We start from the raw sequence: 21,161 nt of genomic DNA, 5'->3' as shown, positions 1-21,161 counted from the left end.
AGCTGGACAGGGGAGAGAAAATATAACAAAGAGCTTGTGGGTCAAGATAAGGACAGTTTAATAAAGTGAAAGCAAAGAAAAACAAATGATGTTATTCTCGACTTCCCATCAGCAGGTGATGTCTGGCCGCTTCCTGGGAAGCAGGGCTTCAGTACGCGTAGTGGTTGCTCCAGAAAACAAAAATGGCTCCTTTCTGTCTCCCTTTACTTAGCTTTTGTATCTGAGCTGACGTCATATGGTTTAGAATATCTGTTTGGTTAGTTTAGGTCAGCTGTCCTGGTTATGTCCCCTCCCAAGATCTTGCCCAGCCCCAGCCTGCCATTGAGGGGGGCGAAAATGTTGGAGAGACAGCCTTGATGCTGTGCCAGCACTGCTCAGCAGTAGCCAAAACACTGGTGTGTTATCAACACCTTTCTAGTTACTGATGCAGAGCATAGTGCTATGAGGGCTGCTATGGGGAGAATTAACTCCATCTCAGCCAGACCCAATACAGACATCGACTCTTGCTGCTTGTTTTTCTTCAGTTATTTTGCCTCTGCTTCCTAAGCTTTTCTGCTTCACTTTTAACAATTCAAGTGGGTGTAACTGAAATTACAAATATGTCTTGAAGGTATTTCGTGCCACAATGAACAGTTTCTGTTGTGATCTAATATGTTTTGTTACGGTTTATCTATGATATTTTATAAAACTCTAAGAAAACTAGAGTAAGAAGTAATGTGCAAATAAGTTGCATGGAGTAACTGAAATATATGTGAATATCTGAACAGCTGATTTTTATTCTCCCTCTCCCACAGTACTCATCAATGACACTCAGGAAAATTTCTGTTCTTTTCTTCATCGTGGGATTGTTTACTCAGAACAGTGTCAATGGTCCCTGGCAATCTGTGACTTTGAAAGTGTCCTAGCTTTGGACAGGTGATTGGACTTGAGAATTTTAATATATGTTGTTTGTATTCTGATTATCTGGGGGGCATAAAAGTACTAATAAAGGAAAGTAGAATCAGAACCATTATTCAGCAAATAGACTAGAATTAAACCACACAAAACCATAATGTCTTCTTTTAGTATCTTTTGCCTCATTTACTATAGTCCGAGTATAATAAAAATAATTATTAATATATTTAAAAATTAAATTTTATTTTGCCTTACATGGCAACTTGCCAAATAAATTATTCAGGTCTGGCAGACAAAAGATGAAACTGAAGTCCTAAGTAAAGTTGACTACTCACGCCAATAATAATTTCGTTAGTCTTTTGGGAGGGAATATGTCCACAATGCAGGTAAAAAGTCAAACTACCTTTTTTTTCCCCAAAAGAAAATGCCACAATGGTTTCTTTAGCAAAAGCTAGTAAATGGTGTCCCTGAACTAAAATTTTTAAAAATGCTGTTTGTGGTCCTTGATAGTTGATGACTGAAGCTGATGTTTGTCTGAATTGCATTTCTTCCTACCACTTAAAAATACTTAAGAAACAGATTATATCTGTAGCAGCCCTGCCATGCAAATGGCATTACAATATGCAACAAGCCTCCCATACCAGTTAGCTGCATTAATTGCCTTACTCTAAAGGTACTGAGTTCTTGTTCAGTCTTGGGCAACCTCAACAGTCCTGTCTTGAGCAAAGGCTCCCATTCTAATCTGTGGCAGGCCTAAAGACTCCTCAGCTCTTCCTTTGTCTTGGTTCTGCTATAAGAAGTCTTGAACTTTGCCTAAAAACAGTCTGCAAGAGTGGGCTGCACAAGATATTGCAGATCTTGGAAACCCAGGTCTCCCTAGCAGCTAGCCAAGTGAAATGATAGAAAATAAGGGACAGGCTAGATGGCAAATGTGTAAGCTTTGTCAGTCTTTTAAAACCACAATGTGTTTTTAGTGTTGAAGAATTCAGTATTTCTCGGTCTATTCAGTATATACAAAATTACCAGCTAGCTCTATTTCTAGTCCAGCTTCTACGACAGAGACTTGTCATCATTTCTTCACAATTCACATTTGGAATGCTTTTTTTGGTTTTGGTGAACAGGGAGCCTCTAATGAAGCTTTCAAGCTTTCTAGCTTTCAAGCTACTGAAATGGTGGTTTTTTTTAATGAGCTATCTCCTCTGCTGGCAATTACAGTTCTTTAGCTCAGTGTGATCACAAAATAGATGTGTGGTAAATGTCATAAAAGTAGATGAAGCTGGTGTAAGCTGTGGTTAATACAATGACATATTTTGTGCAATAACAAAAGGAAAGAATATTCTGTTTTTAGGTCTGTCATCTTTGCTTACCTAAATATTGGTTTGATACTGCTCTTGCATCTTGATCAATGCTATGAAGCTATTCGACAGTTTACTAATGCCATTGAAATTGATCCTCTCAATGTTCGAGCCTATGTATGCAGAGCGCAAGCATATCATAAGGTAATAAATTCCTTTTGCTTTTGTTTGCCACTTAATATAGCTTTATTTATATTTATTGTTGTTGTGGGGATTTTAATACTTATGCCTTGGTGCTATACAGGTGTTAGAACCTGCTTATAGCTATATGTTTCAAGTAGTCCTTGTCAGCATAATGGAATTACATGCATTGCAATTGTAGAATATTGTTGCCATGTAATGCAATGACACAAAATATTTCAAGTGTCATTTTATCTTTTCTACATCAGTGTACATCTAATCTGAGCTTTAATAAATTTTTTTGAAATATATTTCAAAACTATTTTTTTTAAGTATGTATTTTTAAAATATAAACCCCCATATTTTGAAATACAGTGTTTTCTAAACAGAATTTTCTTGAGAATACTTATTTTTCAGGAAACTCAAATTTTCTTCCCCATAAATGGAAGTGAAAACATCTTCAGTATTTTAATTTACTGTGAAACAGAGTGTATTCTACCTCTGCATGGGATGTGAGAATAATTTGTGCTAGCAGTTGGGTTTTTGAGACCCTCTCAGGAGTACAAGGAATGGAGTATTCAAAGTGACCTAAGTTGTGTAGATTTCATTGGCAGAATTCAAACAACTGTTGTGTCTCACAGTGCTTAGTTTGTTTTCAAAATGTTTTGAGAAATTGCTCATACTGTTCTTTTTCTTCCACAACTAAAGGAAATGGCTTTTAACTCAGAGTCTAAGTGGATTAATGATATACTTTTTTTTGATATTGTCTTTTAAGAACTTGTGCCTGATAATTTATATTGGAGGTCATCCACTAATGCTCAGGTTGCTTTTGTAGGGGTTTTTTTTGTGTGTGTGTTTTTTTGTGGGGTTTTTTTTTGGCCTTTTTTTTTTCTTTTCTTTTCTTTTTAAATTTCAATGTAAAGCAGTAAAATAAAGCTCAGTACATGCCTTCCATCAATGCTGTTCTTTAGTGAGAGTTTGAGTTAGCAGCTATCCGAGCTGGATGAATCAGTCCTTGGGATCTTCACTGTAATGATCTCCTTTCTCCTTAGCATCTGATGCACGCTGAATGGGACCACATGCACAGACACTTGAAAAAATAAATACAAATTCATTACAGCAATGAAGATTCATCAGGACATATGTGCATGTGGATCTCATGACCTAGTCTCCTTCCCAATAGTCCAGACTCTTCTTTGGATTTTGGAAAAGTAAAGAAACTGTCTGGAGTTTGGATTTACCCTGTGGGAAAGTATGGAAATTTGTAGCGTAAATGTTTCAGACCTTTGTTAAAAACATGTTGAGCTCCTTTATAGAGGGCATATGCGCCTTGTGAGTTGTTACTATGTGGGTATTGCATCCTGCAGAACTACATTTATAGAAATAGTAATTGTGTTTCCGAATTGTGTTCATATTAGCAATTGAATTGCTGTTTGTTCTTTATAAATTGCAGATTCATAATTTACCAAATGCTGTGAAGGATATAAACAGAGCCATTCATCTTTATCCAAATAAATCACAACTTTGCATATTAAGGTAGGAAAGTGATTAGCTGAGAACTGCACAGATACCTCACTTCTAAAAAAAATTCCATTTGGAATGCTCTTGGGAGATAGCCTTGTATTCTTTGAAACCTGCTCTGAATGGGTTTAAAAAAATGTAGTATTTTCATAGCATTTCCAGACCTGAAGAACTTAATCTGCATAGTGTCACCCAACTATCGTAATCGTTACCTTGGAGGGAGGAACCTTGTTTCATATACAGGATTCTGCTCTTTGAGGTACATGTAGTTTCTGGGGAAAAAGAAGTAAATAGGTGCCGTGACAAAAAAAGCAAGTCTGAACCTTTAAAAATTTAATAATTTTAAATGTTTTCCCCAAGTGGATGGGTCCTTCACTGATTTGTCTGCAGAATCCACATGATGGAAAGAATGTGGAGGATTAAGTCCAGGCCAATTTAGGTTCGAACTATTCTTCTTCCCCATCTTCAGCCCAGTGAGAAGTAGTGACCTTTACCAAGACTAAAAAATAAATTACTAGATAAACCTGTTTCCTCCCCTGAAAAGCTGTAAGAACTAAGGAGGAAATGCTAGGATATTATTCCTCAGGTGTATTAAGAGAATTAGTTACTATGTTCCAGTCAATAATACTGTATTTTCCCAGTTTTAGGAGTGGGTTTGCTCAGCTTGTCTCTCAGTGTTGTTTGGCTAGCATAACCTCTTATACTGATGCCGATATCTGAAGAGGCAAAAAATTGTCCTTGAAAACGGAATGTATCTATCAGCTATCAGTCTGTGGTGGATTTTACAAACAATATTATTAAGATTATTGTTGCCATTCTTGAGATTGTAAGGATTACTATCTGTGGAATCCAAAGAAAATGTATTTTTTAACTCCTATAGTCTGAAGAGAGGTAAGCATATAATTTCTTGGTACTGTGATGTGAGAGAAAAAATTGAAAATTTTTCAGATATTTCTGATTAAAAAAAGGGAAAAACTTTGGATGTTTTTATTGGAAGGCATTATTTTTCCTTTTTCTCTTTTTATACTAGTGAAAACATATTTCAGTAGTATTTGCACTTTGAAAGAAATGCCTGGAAATAGTTTTACTAATTACACCCAACAAATATTTCATTACAGGGGACAGTATTTAATGGAGTTGAAGAAAGATGAGCTGGCAAGTTTATGTATTCACCAACTTGCAGAAATGGATGAAGGTAATGTCAATTTCCATCAGTTTTCCTGGGTAGTTGTGAACCATGGCAACAGTCTGTAACCAAGGAATTGTTCAAAAAAATTAAGTTCAAGCATGCAAATAGGTTAGTTACTATGAATCAGCTAAAATATAGGAACTTATTATCTAGAGTATTTTGTTTGCATGTCTGAAGCCTTTAAAGGTAATAATGTTGTGCACTATTGCCTGTATTATCACCTGTGATTTCAGAATTTCCTTTATCTTTTGAGTTCTTGTTTTTTATTTCTACCTTTCAATATTGGTAATTTCTGCTTTAAAGGAATATTGAGTAAGGATTCTGTTCTGTTCTTATGTACAGTCTTTCCTAACAAAATATCAAATAGCTTTGGAACTGAACCTTCCCAATGTGTTTGAACAGTAAAAATGTTGCAGTACAGTAGTTTCTTGTTATGTGCTGGGCATAAAATGGCAGTGTTCAGTGCATCCTGAAGCTCTTGGTGATCCATATGAATAGCCATACTGTATAAGATTAATTTCCTGTCTCTGGTAGTGACCAAGAGTGGATACACAGGGCACACAAGAATATAAAAACAAAGCAGGCATATGGTGATACTTCTGCAGAGCAAAGCCTTCTTAGATGTGGGGAAAGGGAGGTAAATATTTGCAGATGTTTAGCAATCAAACTACACTCGTTGATAAACTTGATAAACGTTGATAAACTTCAACTTCAGACTTTTGTAGGAATTTTGTTTACATTTGTATTTTTATGGATGTTAAAACAATCTTTGATACTCCAAATATTTTAATAGTATTTTAAAGTTTGCATATCATTTAAAGGTATTTTATACTGGAAAACATATAGGTTGAAGTAAAAGAGATTATTGTTTTTCATGGTGGTTTCCTTCCAGAATCCTTTATGTCTCAGCCTGTTCAGCAAGCACTCATTCAGTCATTTTGTCAAAATCACAATAAGGCCATAGAGTGCTTACATGAAGCTGCTGCAACTCAACCTGAGCCTTCGATGTTTGTTATTTTAGGAAAAATACAAATGAAAGCCAAGAAAACTAAGGTTAGAAAAGTTTACATTATATATATGCCAAGCAAGACAATGTTTTTCTTTCTGTATTCTTTTAAGATTTTATGAAACGTGCTAATAGATAAATAAACCTTCAGAGTACCTCATTGTTTAAATTATAAGAAGACCTGAGTAAGAATTTTCAACAACAGCACTAATAGTTCAGCATGAATTAGACAATTTTAGTTTTAAAACATTTAAGGTGATCAATTAAAAGATACAATTATGTAGATTGAGGTCCATTATATGTAGTGATTTTGCTTCTTTTGAAATAAAATAATACAGAAATATGTCTAGCATTTTTTGTCTAATAAAATGCAGTACAAAAGTTTAATTCAGGTATGTGAACTGAATGTATAATGTATAGTTACAGGTGTTTTCTCAACTTTGTGAATATTCATATGTTGTAGGGTTTAACCAATATTGTCACTACTCTGAGTCCTGCAGTTAGCCAATATTTGAGGCCTGCAGAATTGTTGAAATTGGGAGTATGGATTAGCTGTTTCTTTTTGTACAGTCCTGTTTGTTTATAGAAAATGTCCAGAGTCCTGTTTCCCTAAACACAATAACAGCAAGCAACAGGTAGATTCATAAAACCTTGAATCTACCTTTCTATTGAGTTCTGTGTTTGAAAGGCATAGTCCTTCTGTTTCCTCTTAGCCTCATGTTTTCAGGTTCTTTTTAAATGAAAAGGCGTTCACTTTGCAAAAATTATGCTCCTGCTCCCTGGGCTTGTACCAGATAAAACCTCTTGATCCATTCAGCTTTTTTCATTAGGCGTGGGTGTTTTATTTGTCTGAAACCATAATGGGACATTACTAGTTTTGCTGTTATAGAAAGAATGCTAAGTCAAATATACTGATCATTAGTACGCTCCAATACAACTCATTTCAGTTGTCGTGGTTAAGAGGATGTGTGTTAGAGTCATTCCCTGATTTCTCAGAGTGCTTCACCCAGAGGTGAGGACTTGCATTGCTACCTCTTCTGGAGAGGAATAACACAATACTCTCGATATAGGAAGATGATCAGACTTCAGGCTATAGTGCCCTGCTGTGCCTTTAGAATTATATGTGAGTGAGTTCAAGTATCTGCAGTTCCTTTTCGTTTTAAAATATGAGTATTTTTGGATGTAGGTATAGAGAAAAAATGATTTTTAAATAGCAGTGAATGCAGACCTGTTTTGTTTAAAACTTCTACTACCCCGACAACTTAGGGAGACAGGTGTAGTATTTGCAGACAGCCCTATGGGCACTGGTATTTCAAACTGATTTTTCTAAACAAATACTTCTTTAGCTCGAAAGACTTGCTTAAGAAACAAAATGCTGTAATTCTTTTACTCTTCTTGATATTGAAACTTTCAACTGTGGTCCCTTCATAATCCTCAAAGGCTAAGGAATGGCTTATCTTGGACTGTTCTTAATTTTTTTGATTGTTCTCCTTACACTCTCCTTTAAACCAAAACATTATTAAATATGCATAAATTACTGCCCAGATCTATGAGACATGGTAAAATTCTGAGAGGCTATTCACTTAAGTTCCTTCAATACCTATACAGGATTGATCCTTTTGATATATTTCTTAATGGTTATTAAATTTAGTGTGTTGTCTATGGAGTAAATAGTTTGTCATTATTTACATAAAGAAACCTGTAACAAGTACTTCATTATTGTCAGACTCCATCAAAAGGTATATCTCTTCTTCCCGAGGAAATAAATATAAGTAAAATGAATAAATAATTATAATTAAATATGTACCTAAGTAATGGTATAAATGAACTGGATGTTATTTCTAGATCATGTACATTAGCTACTTTGTCATATATAAATAAAACTCAGCAATATTTCTGTTTTTCTAATCAGTTATTAATATGAACCATTCAGAAATCAAGAGTGTGTCCAACTCCAGCAACATCAAAGAACACTAGACTAGTCATTTTTACCATAACGTTCCAAAGAAAGACTAAAAAAAAAAAAAAAAAATTTAAAATGTCTAAAAAATCTTGCAGATTTTCAGTTAAGTGCTTTACAACTATTAATGTTCTCTGTATTGCAGGATGCTGTGAGGAGTTTTAAAAAAGCTATGAAGCTCCTGATGACCTCAGCAAAAATCCTGCCTAATACATTTGAGACTGCAGAAATGTATTATCTCACAGGCCTGTGTTACATGGAACAAAAAAGTTTATTACGGGTTGGTGTTAATTATATAGAATACATTAGCCTTTGACTCCACTGCTTGTAAACATCCACCATAACTGAGCGAATTATTTCAACATTTTTAAACAGCCTCCACTGCCTTTAGCAATTTTCTTTTGAATTCATGATGTACATTAGACTGTCTTGCAAACATGTGAGTCATTTTTCCAGCACTAATGTTATGATCTTTTTTAATGTATGTCATTAATTGCCATTCTGATGGAATAAAGAACGTTAATTTCTTTTGTGTTTATCAATGTCTTCACAGATCTTACAGACAAACAACACTCATGTAGGAGTATTGGTGGCTTAGTGAATTGGTAGTAAACTTGGACAAAGGAATTCCTAGTTTATTGTATTATGGAGTTGTTTGTAATTTGTTAACGGTTTTCTATATTACTGTAGCTCATAACACCCCTAGCTGGTTCTCTGTGGCACTTATGTATGACACTTAAGAAATAAACTGCATTACCTAAGAAAAATATACTTCCCTTCTTTCAACAAATCAATACTTTTAACTGTATTAGAGACTTTGTTGAAAACTATTGAAAGCTTACCAATGAACTTTGTGGCAGGCCTAGTGTGAGTTCATGCAAATGTTTTCTGTGTTGATATTTTAATAAATGTTTCAGTTTTTGATTTGCTAAAAGGCTCAAGAAAGAAACTAGAAACATTTGAAATAACAAAATTTCACAGGGAAGAGAACAATTTCTTGCCTTGTCTGCTTCCAACCCCATTTGTCAAAAGTGATATTCTTTTGGAAGAAGGCTGTCAAAATTGTCTGAGATATCTAATGTGGTAATACATGACAGTTGCAAAACGTGACTTTCTGTGTCAACGTACATCTGATATTACAGCTGTAGATCCTGGAAAAGCCCATGACTTTGTAACCTAATGTACAATGTAGAGGAAAAAAGTATCTGGATGTATTTTAAAGGAGTTGCATACTAGCCATGTTAATCCATTGTCCGTCAAAATAAACAACTTCACTACTTCATCTCTTACAGACAGAAGACCATGTGCGTGGTTAAACTTTTGCAGTCTCACTGAAGAAATGAGATTATTAAATGAGTTAGGTTGTGCCTCCTTGAGGTTATGATTGCATTAGGTAGGGTGTTAAATGTTACAAAATTTTAAGTAGCAGTAAATGGATGAAAGTGATAAAAAACAATGCAGGTACACGGTGGGTTCCAACTGCAAAAATAGGTCATATCTAGCTGTACAAAAGAATCAGTTAGTTAGGCTATGGTTTCAGCTGAACAAACAGACCATATTTAACCCTGATGATATGTCATCCTTTTAGGCCCATGATGCTTTTAGTATGGCTATCAGACTACATTCAAGTTACCCTGATGCTTTTTATCAGCGAGGGCTGTGTAGAATGCAGCTCAGACAAGCTACGTGCATCCGAGATTTCAATCAAGCACTTGCTCTTTGTCCATCACATTTCCAGGTAATATAAAGACTCCTGATAGTTTGGTTCTGTGGGAGATTTTTTGGATGGGTTCAAAGACTGAAAGGTTTTGCATTTATGGGTGTATTGCCTTGTAATCTGCCAGCAAGCACATGGCAAGCATTGAATAAAAGAAATTACAAGCTTTGTAAGATGTATGTTTTTATAAACTTGTAATTTCTGTCTTCTATTTAACCTTTGTTTTATAATGCTAAACAAAGCTGTTTTCTACCATGTCATCATTCTGTCTTCATCTCTACAGGCATATATGAGTCGTGCTGCTTACTATGGAAGTAAAGGTAGATACTCTAAGGCAATTCTGAATTGCAATGAGGCGATCAAAATTCTGCCTAGCAGTGCGCGAGCTTATTTTTACCGAGGAACTTTAAAGTATCAGAATAAGGTGGGACTGTCTTTGTTGTTGTACTTTTGCATTCTCCCTTAAAACTTATAATGTGCCTTACTTGACACTTGACAATGGTGAAATAATGGTAGAAGTGTTGCTAATGGAAACCAGGAATTCCACCTGATTATTATACTTCCCATTCCCTATTGAAGCTACTCTCTGGTTGTTCTGTGTAACTGAAAATGATTGATGGGTTGGAGAAGCTACTGGAAATCTATCTGGTTATTCTCCTCTTAAGTTCCATGGAATAGATTCTTACCTAGTGATAGACAGAAGTACCAAAACTCCACAAAAGATACTTTCTATGTTAGGTTAAGATATAAAATGTAAGCTAGTAAAATTAAGGATCGATTATGTATTGCAGTATATGGATGTGATGTAAGAAAACACTAAGAATGTTTGTTTGCCCAGTCTTTGCACAAATAGAGCTTCTGAAGAAGTACTCCCACTGCCGTAAGGACTGCAGTAAGTAGTCCATAGAGGACATAGTGAAATGGTTGGATGCCTTCCAGTACTAATGAAGAACCAAAATGTAGAACTGTGAAATAAGATTTTACAATATGCTATTATTTGAGGAAGCATATGTAGTACCATGAACTCTGAATTACAATTTATTCATAATGTTTTTTCATTTGCAGACCTTTAAAGCTGCAATTGAAGATCTTTCAAAAACTATTGACCTCAACAAAACCTGCATTTTGGCATATTATAGCAGAGCCGTCTGTTATCATCAAATAAAGGACTTCAAAAAAGTATGGTATTAATTTTTTCAACATCACATGAGCACTCAATTGTTCGTATTAGCTAGTAACCTGTTATTGACAATTAGTCTAAATTTATGACCTCTTGCAATGGCTTCCTGAATGATTGTGCTCTTCAGGAAATTGTTTAAAATAAATGTTTTTTTTGGTCTCTACTATCATATTAATTGCATTTGATATCCCTTTGAAAATATAAGAACTATATCCAGAAGAAGACTACCTCAAAATGGGGATTTGGACTACATCCAACCCTCTTTCATAGTCCTGTTTTTCTGGACATGTTGATACTTCTGTCAACTTGCCTGCGAGCTGCCTCTGAGCGTTTCTGCTTTCTACCTTTGTTATAAAGCAAAGGCACAACAGGGTGCACAAAGGCCCTATGAAGGATCAGGCTGGGAACACAACGATGTTGAACTGTCTTTTTGATGAGGCCTGTTTTCCAAGACAGAGTTAGTTCTGAAGTATTTAAGCTCAGATGTCTCAAGTCAAGTCGACCTTGGGCAAAGGCCACTTGTGCTTAGAGGTTAATTGGCCAAGAATGATGCAGATGGGTAAAGAAAAATAGGTGATTACAGTAACGGAAGGTAGAAGTTTAAGATGTGAAAATGATAGTTCCTTCATAAATAAGGTATTATGAAAGTTGTTCTTTGCTATCACTCTCCAGAAAAGCCACTTAAAGTACAAGGGAAGTTGCAGAAAAAATGTAGTATATTATTGACAGAAGAAATTTACAAGATCTAACAAGAACTGGGTTGTTTTCTTTAAAGCTGTTTCTAATATCTAGCTTAGTTTAGAAGTGACAAAGAATAGAACTTCTCTTAAGTGGCTAGTAGATGGAATAATGCAATCAAGGACATTTTTGTCATATTACCTCTAAACTGTCTAGTTATTCTTAAGTATACTATATGAGTTCAATCTTCAGGTCAAAAAAGAGTTGGGCTAGAACTTCTTCAGATCAAGCATTGTTAAAATACTGTTCAGTTTTGATAAATTTGAGAATTGAGGCTTCTTCAGTCTACCTAATCATATCACTATTTGCTCTTTTACAAAATTTACACCCAAATTTAGTTAATACAACTAGTGTTTAGATTTCTCAATAACAATAACTTATATTTGAAGATGCTTAATTTTAAAAGTACCTTACTTTGACATTAATTAATGATGAATTAATCTAGAATAATTTGTTGTGTATTTTTTAATAAGAATTTGGACATAAAATTTAGCAGTAGAAGTAATTAAGATTTATTTCTAACTCTGAAATTTATATAATGGCAAAATAAGTTTTAATTATGTCTATTTAATATATTTGCATTATCTTTGCTTCCGTTCTTTAGGAATGGGTATCTATGTAATTACAGGAGGCTCCAAATTCAGTTAAATTCAATGTGGAAACAGTGAAACATTGGAATAGCCACACTGAAGTCTGTGCTTAAGCACATGATTTGCAGGAATTTGAAAGCGTGTCTTTTAAATTTTGAAGTATCATCCTATCCCTCTGAATAAATTATGGTTTAAAATACATTTTATGTTTTTGTAGGCCTTGAAAGATTATGGAATTCTTCTTCTGCTTGAATTGAGTAAGGAAATAGCTTTCAAAGTGTTAATTAATCGTGGACTACTCTACGTGGAACTTGGTGATTATACTAATGCATGTGAGGTACAGAAATCCTTCTTTGATTAAAGGAAATTTAGAGTTTTCTGTTAAACATAAGCCATTGCTGATATAAAGACCAGCTTGACAGCTTTTATATTCTTCTGAAATAGTTTGTGCCCAGTTCTCATTTGCTCAAGACCTAATACCAGCCTGGCTGCGAAGATGCAAATAAAATGCAGTTTTACTTGTTTTACAGTTTTATGCTACTAGAGTTAAACATGGGAGTTGCACAAAATTTAATAAGCAAGAACCTGATTTTTCCTTCTCTTTTAATCTTGAAGTAATTTATGTTGAGTCCAAATGAGTACTAATTCATTGCAGAAGCCTAAACAAATTGAGGTTCTCACTGAGTGGGCTTGTTTTGTTCCTCTGTGTACGTGTGTGTGTGTGTAACTGACCATTTTTGTTGAAAGGGCAGGAAGGGTGCAACCTCAATATAATTTTCTTAAATGTAAAAAAAATAGTATGTGTTTCTGATGCTGACTCACAGTGCAGATGACTTTCATTCCGTGGGACTCCATCTGGTATAGCAATAGCAGGCTTGAAACCTAACAGTGTTAAACATTACTCTTTCACACACAGGGATTTTAATTTTTAAATTTTAAATAGTTTTAAAGTTTTCTAAAAGTTTTATTTTTTTTTAAAAGCATTGCTATTTATTTTTAGTGTAACTGGTGCATTCATTGCTTCCATCGTGGACTAGTGACTTTAAAATGTGTTACCTTCTTTATGTGATAGCAACAATTTCAGTATAGGCATTCTAAAAATTGAGTAATATTTCTTATTTGCAAATAAAAAATGAAGAAAGAATATGAATGCTGTTCCAATGACCTGGAAGTGCACAACAAAAGCTCTTTACAGTTGGTAGACCTTGCACAGAAATAATTTAAGTAGAAATATTGTGTTATTGGTCTTTTATGCTTCAAGGTGCAGTTGATCAGAATAGTTCAGAAAAGAGGTTGAGGTGGTACAAACTGATACGTAAGGCCAGTTGAAAGAGACTGGGGCAGAACCAGCAGGATGAGCAAGAAATTCTTTGAATGGATTGTAGTGAAGGCAAATATACACAATGGTAATTGAACAACAGACACAAAAAATAACAGCTTATTTAAGAAAAACATTAGTGATTACAAATATGCTTGAGACCTTCTTATGTGTCAGTTCTGATAATATTTTACTGCAAGGAGTACATCTGTATACGCATATAGTGCTGGCTGAATTAGGACGTAATTACTTAAGTACAGATACATACTACTTGAAGTGAGTGTATTCCTGAATTGGGTACACTGGAAGAAAAAGGAAAAGTTAAAATTCAGTCTATATAAGATCTGAATTGCTACATAGAAGTGTCTTTTCCTGTTGATTCTGTGAAATGTGCAGTTACCTGTAAGGATAGCACCTTTGGTTTAAGTAAACCAAACCTGGTCCTTGGAACTCTGACCCTGATTTTGCTCTGCTCCATACACAGAGCAGAGTGTATACTCCAAATTGTGCACATGAAGAATCCCATTATCTTTGCTGGGTATTCTTTGAAAGGCTTTGCTGGATGGGAACAGTGTGTCCCAGTAGTTTTTTAAAAACAGACCTATAATTTTATGATAGCATGTTCACCAAAAGAGAGGTTTTATTTTAACAAAATATTAACATATACATATATATATATGCATATCATTATTTTGCCACTTTTGCAATTCCAAAAGTACTAAAATCTTCCACGTAATTTTATTTTTGCAACTTGAACAAGTAAATGCTTTCTAAGTTGTAGTTCAGTGGATGCATCAGCTAAACCACTCCTACTACATACTGATTGCTTTCCCATGCAGAAGCCTAAAGGGCTTCCTTACATCATAATTGAAATGATTGTATTTGATTTTAAAAGCACCTGTACAGTTTTTACAGTTGAACCACATATATCAAAACCGCAAGCATTTTGAAAAATGTTCTGAATGTTAGTGAAAGGCAAAAGTCAGAAGCCCTATGAAGTCTTTCAGTGGAACATTGTGCATAGAGTGTCCCAATGCAAATATGAGTTTGGTTTACTCCATTTGTCAAAGTAATAACAGAAAGTAACTACATAATTTTATTATTGGGATAATTCTATTGAAATTGAATATAGCACAATATATTTTTAATATATATGTATTTAATAATAGCAGCTGAGGTACAGTATTTCCATTAAAAACAAACAAAAAATATATTTCTGGAAGGTTTTGTTTCTGGAAATGTTGCCTCCAGCTTTGTAGGAAATACCATGATACCACATAACTTTGAAGATTTTTATTCTTTCAAAGTCTGGGACAAGAAGTATAAAAGCAGTTAAATACATCTCCAGTACTTCTGAATGTATAATGCCTTTGTCAGATGTCATCTCTGTTTTTATATAGAAGTATAAAATTGTTTAGCTAAAACCACAGTTGTAGGTGAAGTGAAACAATATCAGTTTGCATGGTTTGATATCTGTTCTTTTCAGGACTTTAAAGAAGCAACGTTGCTTAGTCCATATGATAGCCAGGTCTTTCAAGCTATTGGAATCTGCTATCATAGGTAAGATATGTAGTTTTGTCTGATGGAGAGTAGAAAAATGAAATAATTCCTGAGCTTTATATTCCCTTTCACCTTTTTGTATAGAGTATGCTGAGAACTGTGGGAGGGGAAAATGGTAAAGAGGAATGGGAAAAAGAAAATTAGATACTTTGCAAGTTTAACAACTGGTATTAAAATCTTCTGGAATCAAGCTACTATGTGTTGATGACAGCATCAGGAGGAAATACTAGGATGATAAAATAGAACCAAGAGAAAGAATGAAGAACAAAGAATTCTGAGATAAACAGAGTTGGGTTGGTTTGTTCAGAATTAGTTAGGGTGCAATTTCTGTTTAAATATGCATTTTTGTCCTTTAAAGAAAAGCAAAAGCCTCAATGGTCTTCCTTGCCTGGATTTTTTATTTGGAAATTCTAAACTGTAGTTTCATCAAGATGAGGTTTATTTAGAAAGACTAAATTAAATCTGTTACTCACTTAAAATAGATATGCATTGGAAGAAATAAGATGTACATTAGTATCTTAGTCTACTTATCCTAGTGGCATTTGGAGTTGATAGCTCCTATTTCACACAAATATCACCTATAATAAAAAGGAAATTTTAAGTGCTATCTACCTATTGGTTTAGTCTAATCTATTTTATTCTACAGTTATTCTGCCACTGATCACTGCTTAACCTTGTTGCTGCTAAGGCAGTGTGGAGGTGGACATACTCAGGACTGTAGCATCAAAACTTTTTGTGTTACTATGCCTGGACTTAGGGCATAACTGACTCCATCTTTCAGTGTCTGGATGATGTAGAACTCATACAGCAATGTTGAATCCTGCTTCTAAGAACTAAGCCTATGATTTTGGTGCCCATGTCTGTATTCAACTGGCAAAAGGAGTCCCTAGTAACTATATAACTCAGCTATATAACCCATTTTAAGATGCATTTGGGATTCATCCTGTAGTCTCTAACCTCATGACTGCCTATCAAAAAAATTTGGAATGAAGCCCTCAGTTGTTGTTGCAACTTTTAAAAAGCATTTAGTTTATAACCCTTAAAGTTATTTGTTAGCTAAATATATTTAATCTTTCCTCTTTTGGTAAAGAAGTCAGGCTGTGCTTCAGGTAGACACGTGTAGCTTATATTTGAACAATACCTTATCTTTCAGTATCTTCTTGGTAAAACAATTTTGTACTTTGACATGTTAAAGTTTTTGCTTTATGTGTAAAGATACTTACTAGCGTTCATTGACAGGTATTTAGTCCTTTTTACTCCTACTTGGTATACCTCAGGTGCATCAAGTTTTATCTAAGAATGGAGTTCTACATTTGGCTTACTCTTAGACCAGCATGGTCTTTGCTTAGAACCCTGAATATCGTCTCTTTACCCTGCAAGTTTAGCATCGTTTGGATAAGTTCAAGAATTGGAATGAGAAAAAACAGAGAGAAGGCTTGTATTAGAAGTAAATTATTTATGGCTGAAACATCTGTGTCTGAAAAGACTACCAAAAACATGTTTGGTCATGACATTTGGACAGCATGAATGACTCAGATAAAGTCTCTCTGTTGAGTGCAACTGTTGGAAAAGTGAAATCTTGGCCCAGCAAAAGTTAATGAGAGTTTAGCTGTTTTCTTTCTCAGGCTAAGGAATTCAAACTGAAGTCTGCAAGGTCTTACACAGACTACCTTCAATGTTATAAAGAGCAGGGAGCACATACAGAAAGCAAACTTAAGGAAAAAAGAAAAGTGTCCCTTTCAGTCAGAATTGAACTACTTTCAATGGGCATTATGGGGTAGTATTTGCTGATTATTCATAAATTATGAATTTTGTTTATAGAAACTTTAAACAGCAAACATTAATATCTCTATTTTTAGACTTAATGAGTTTGAAGAAGCTGTGAGATCATTTGACCAGGCTCTCAAACTAGATCCTGTTTCTGTGGATGCCTATGTTGGACGAGGAAATTCGTACATGGAAAATGGACATGAGGCTGGTTGTAAACAAGCACAGAAAGATTTCTTGAGAGCAATTCACCTGAATCCAAAGTGTATAAAAGCCAGAATTTGCTTAGGATACAACTTTAAGGTAACACACCAAAATTCATCGTCAATGTTATGTTTAATCAAACAAAATAACATCAATCTCATATGCATACATTTATATAATACATAAAATAATCATAATAAACATAAAATCATCCATGTACTTTAGACAAACCTTATGGCATCTTCTGTCTTTTTAAGTAAATGGATAGACCATTATACTTTTCACTTTTGTGCCCAATCTTGTTGGAGTTCTGCTCTTGAATAATGGAATATCAAGTAACCTTACACTTGTTTGATTTGCGTATATGGTTCTCTGATAAACTAACATTAAGAACTGGCATGTTTTGTGTGTATGAGTTCTTTACTGAAGTAAAAAGCAGCCAAAGTGTTGACAAATCTGTGTAAAACAAAATCTTGTATGTAATTATCAAAACTACACTGTTAGCAAATCTGCTAAAATCCCTTGGTAAAGGCCTTACATATAATGATCTCTGAAAACTGCTTACCTACATAGAAAATGAACTTCTATATTAGCAAAGGGATATATGATATGACTTGGCAGGTTTTGTCTCTGTCTAATTTCTGTCATTGAGTTACTGTGCTTTATTATATCCAGTTGTCTGAAATGTCTTGAATTGTCATGGTTCTTGTTGCGGATTATTTTTTGCCAGTGTAAATGAGGGATTAATGTTAGTAGCCTGTGTCAGGTAGTCTTGCATAGGTGTCATGCAAATTTCCTTTTACAGCTTTGCCAATTCACTTAAATTCTAACTAATGCTTTCACAGTGCTTTGGGAAGTACTGTGCAAGAGAAAAATCTGGAGTGACTACATTGGTGAGTAGGTAGGAATAAAACGTGGGTGAGAATTAGACATCTTAGGTGCAGGAGGCAACCCATAAAGTTCACATAGTGGCAGGTGCTTAATTTCTGAGAGGCCTAATTCTCACTAGATGCCTTCTCTTAAGCCTTATACCTTTTGGGACTTAAACATAGACACATGTGGAGAAGTATTTTGATGTGAGGAAATAGATGACTCGCCTTCCACCTTTGCTTAATTAATACATATATTAGGCAAAAGGTTTACATTTTGCCTGTGATCCCAAGTGGCCTACTTGCCCAGAATTAAGCACTTTCTTGATTGTGCTAACTCCTTCACAATGTACAGTATACCAGAATTCCATTTGACCATCCAGGGGAGGTACTTTTGCTGAACAGCTTCGTGGTTTAATTTTATTGTCATGTGAAGTCTTCAGGTCACAAGCTAATATATAGCCCATCAAGAGTTGAATCTGGTGAGGGACATGAAGGTCAACAAGAAAGGCTTCTACAAGTATATTAGTAGCAAAAGGAGAATTAGGGAAAATATGGGCCTGCTGCTGAATGTGACTAGAGGTGCAGTGATAAAGGACATGCAGAGGTACTCAATGCCTTCTTCACTTTGGTCTTTACTGGTAGGACTGGCTTTCAGGAATCCCAAGTCCCTGTGACCAGACCTTCCTTCCAGAGCAAGGAAGACTTGGCCTTGGTGGACGAGGATCAGGTTGGGGAATATTTAAACAAAATAGACATACACAAGCCCATGGGACTTAATAGAATATACCCACAAGTGCTGAGGAGCTAGCCAACATCACTATGAGGCCACTCTCAATTATCTTTGAAAGGTCATAGCAATCGGTAAACATTCCTGAAGACCGGAAGAAAGCAGATGTCACTCCTGTCTTCAAGAATGGCAAGAAGTAGTATCTGGGGAACTACAGGCAGGTCAGCCTCACTTCAGTCCCTGGAAGGGTGATGAAGCAAATAATTCTGGAAACTATTTTTAAACACATGAAGGACAAGGTCATTGGGAGTAGTCCACATGAGTTTATGAAGGAGAAATTTTGCTTAATCAACCTGATAGCCTTCTATGATGAGATGAATAGCTTGGTGAATGAGAGGTGAGCAGTGAATGTTGTTAATCTCGACATTAGCAAAGCTTTCAGTAGTCTTTCATAAGGTCTTCATAGAAAACCTGGTGAAGTATGGTCTAGATAAGTGGTCAGTGAGGTGAAATGAAAACTGGTTGAACTGTCAGGCTCAAAGGGTCATTATTAGTGCAATAAAGTCCAGCTGGAGGCCAGTCACTAGTGAGGTACCCTCAGCAGGCAGTAGGAAGTCCAATACTGTTTAACATCTTAATTAATGACCTGGATGATGGAGTAGAGTGCACCTTCAGCAAGTTTGCAAATGATACAAAATTGGGAGGACTGGCTGATACACAAAATGGTTGTGCTGCCATTTTTAGAGGGACGACGTGCTAGACAGCTGGGAAAAATGACAGACAGGAACCTCATGAAGTACAACAAAGGAGAGTGAGTTCTACATCTAGGGAGAAAGAACCTCATGCACCGCTACAAGCTGGTAGCTGACTGGCTTAAAAGCAGCTTTGCAGAAAAGGGCTTGGGGGTCCTGAGGGACAACAAGCTGAAGTTGTCAGTGATGTGCCCTTGCAGTAAAGAAGGCAAGTGATACCCTGGGCTATATTAGAAGCAACATTGCCAGAAGGTCAAGGGAGATGATCTTTCTCCTCTACTCAGTATTGGTGAGGCCATATCTGGAGTACTGTGTCCAGTTCTGGGCTCTCCAATACAAGAGAGACATGAACATACTGGCCACTAAGATGATTAAGGCCTTGAAGCATCTGTCATACAAGAAGGGAAAGAGAGATGAAGGCTCAAGGGGGAAATCGTATAAATAGGTATAAATATCTGATGAAGGACTATAAATAAAGTGGAGCCAGGCTCTTCTTAATGGTGCACAGTGACAGGACAGGAGGCAATGGGTACAAACTGAAATACAGGAAATTCCATTTAAACATCAGAAAACTTTTTTTTTTGCTGTGAGGCTGATTGAACACCGGAACAGATTACACACAGAGGTTGTGGAGTCTCCATGGTTGAAGATATTAAAAATCTAACTGTACATGGTCCTGGGCAACCTGCTCCAGCTGACCCTGCTTTGAGCAGGGGATTGGCCTAGACAATCTCCAGAGATCCCTTCCAAACTCAACCATTCTGTGATTCTGTGATGTAGAAGAGGTAATATTTGCAGTTAAAACAGTTGTGACAGATACATGACATAGTTGCAAAGACAATGAGTATTGCATAATTAACAAGATATTTGAAAATTAACAAGGTATTTGAACTAATTTTTAAAAAAATTTAGTTAACTGCATTTGTAAATATAAGCATGCTTCCATTCTCTGCTGTAATTTTTTAAGTGGGACCATTAGTATGTTTTACATTTCTTATGTTTCTTATTATGGACATATTGCAATTCATTTTAGGCCCTTGGAAAGCTTCAGAGAGCATGGAGCCAATTTACAGTTGCCATTTGCATTGATTCAAAATGCCATGCTGCATATGATGGACGAGCTTCAGTCTGTCTTCAAATGGGTGAAACTTTTGCTGCATTTCAAGATATAAATGCCGCACTAAAGGTAGATGTTAACTTAAAGTGATATTACTAAAATCAACCTGTTGTTATGAAGCCAGTCAATACTGACATTAATAGTTGCCAATTTGGATTAGAAGGTGCAATTCAAATATTTTTAAAAGTAAATGTTTCTTCGAAAGCCAGAATAAATTACTGCAAAAGTGTAAATTTTCCCTGAGTAAGAATGTATCTATGTTTTCCTTTCAGCTCACTACCACTGCTCCACTGCTAACAAATCGGGGTGTCATCAGTCAGTTAATGGGATATCTACCCTGTGCCATGAAGGACTATCAACAAGCAATTTCTGTTGACCCAAACTATGCATTAGCCTATTTCAATGCAGCAAATATCTACTTCCATAATCGACAGTTTTCACAAGTAAGTCTACACTCTGTCTTTATACTCTCTTCAGAACTTTTTTACTTGAATAAATACTGTTGGTATAAAGCTGTCTTTAAGTATAACTAACGTGAGGCTTTCTTACTTTGAATTTCATGGTCCTCCACCAG

The 21,161-nt window shown here is 35.4% G+C and overlaps 1 protein-coding gene across 1 annotated transcript in view; it reads left to right on the top strand.

The window, feature by feature from the left end:
* The window catches only part of TTC6 (tetratricopeptide repeat domain 6), a 66,914-nt gene that overhangs the window by 39,856 nt on the left and 5,897 nt on the right, over positions 1 to 21,161 (top strand). The window contains exons 18-32 of the mRNA XM_069784724.1: positions 795 to 915; positions 2,243 to 2,393; positions 3,823 to 3,905; positions 4,653 to 4,716; positions 4,818 to 5,085; positions 5,972 to 6,132; positions 8,191 to 8,325; positions 9,634 to 9,783; positions 10,046 to 10,186; positions 10,828 to 10,941; positions 12,488 to 12,607; positions 15,075 to 15,148; positions 17,008 to 17,218; positions 20,504 to 20,656; positions 20,860 to 21,030. Of these exons, the coding sequence (XP_069640825.1) occupies positions 795 to 915; positions 2,243 to 2,393; positions 3,823 to 3,905; positions 4,653 to 4,716; positions 4,818 to 5,085; positions 5,972 to 6,132; positions 8,191 to 8,325; positions 9,634 to 9,783; positions 10,046 to 10,186; positions 10,828 to 10,941; positions 12,488 to 12,607; positions 15,075 to 15,148; positions 17,008 to 17,218; positions 20,504 to 20,656; positions 20,860 to 21,030 (2,117 nt within the window). The remainder of the gene's footprint in view (positions 1 to 794; positions 916 to 2,242; positions 2,394 to 3,822; positions 3,906 to 4,652; positions 4,717 to 4,817; positions 5,086 to 5,971; positions 6,133 to 8,190; positions 8,326 to 9,633; positions 9,784 to 10,045; positions 10,187 to 10,827; positions 10,942 to 12,487; positions 12,608 to 15,074; positions 15,149 to 17,007; positions 17,219 to 20,503; positions 20,657 to 20,859; positions 21,031 to 21,161) is intronic.

This window comes from Haliaeetus albicilla, chromosome 5 (assembly GCF_947461875.1).
Source record: "Haliaeetus albicilla chromosome 5, bHalAlb1.1, whole genome shotgun sequence".
NCBI lineage: Eukaryota > Metazoa > Chordata > Aves > Accipitriformes > Accipitridae > Haliaeetus > Haliaeetus albicilla.
This window is presented reverse-complemented; position numbering and strand designations above follow the sequence as displayed.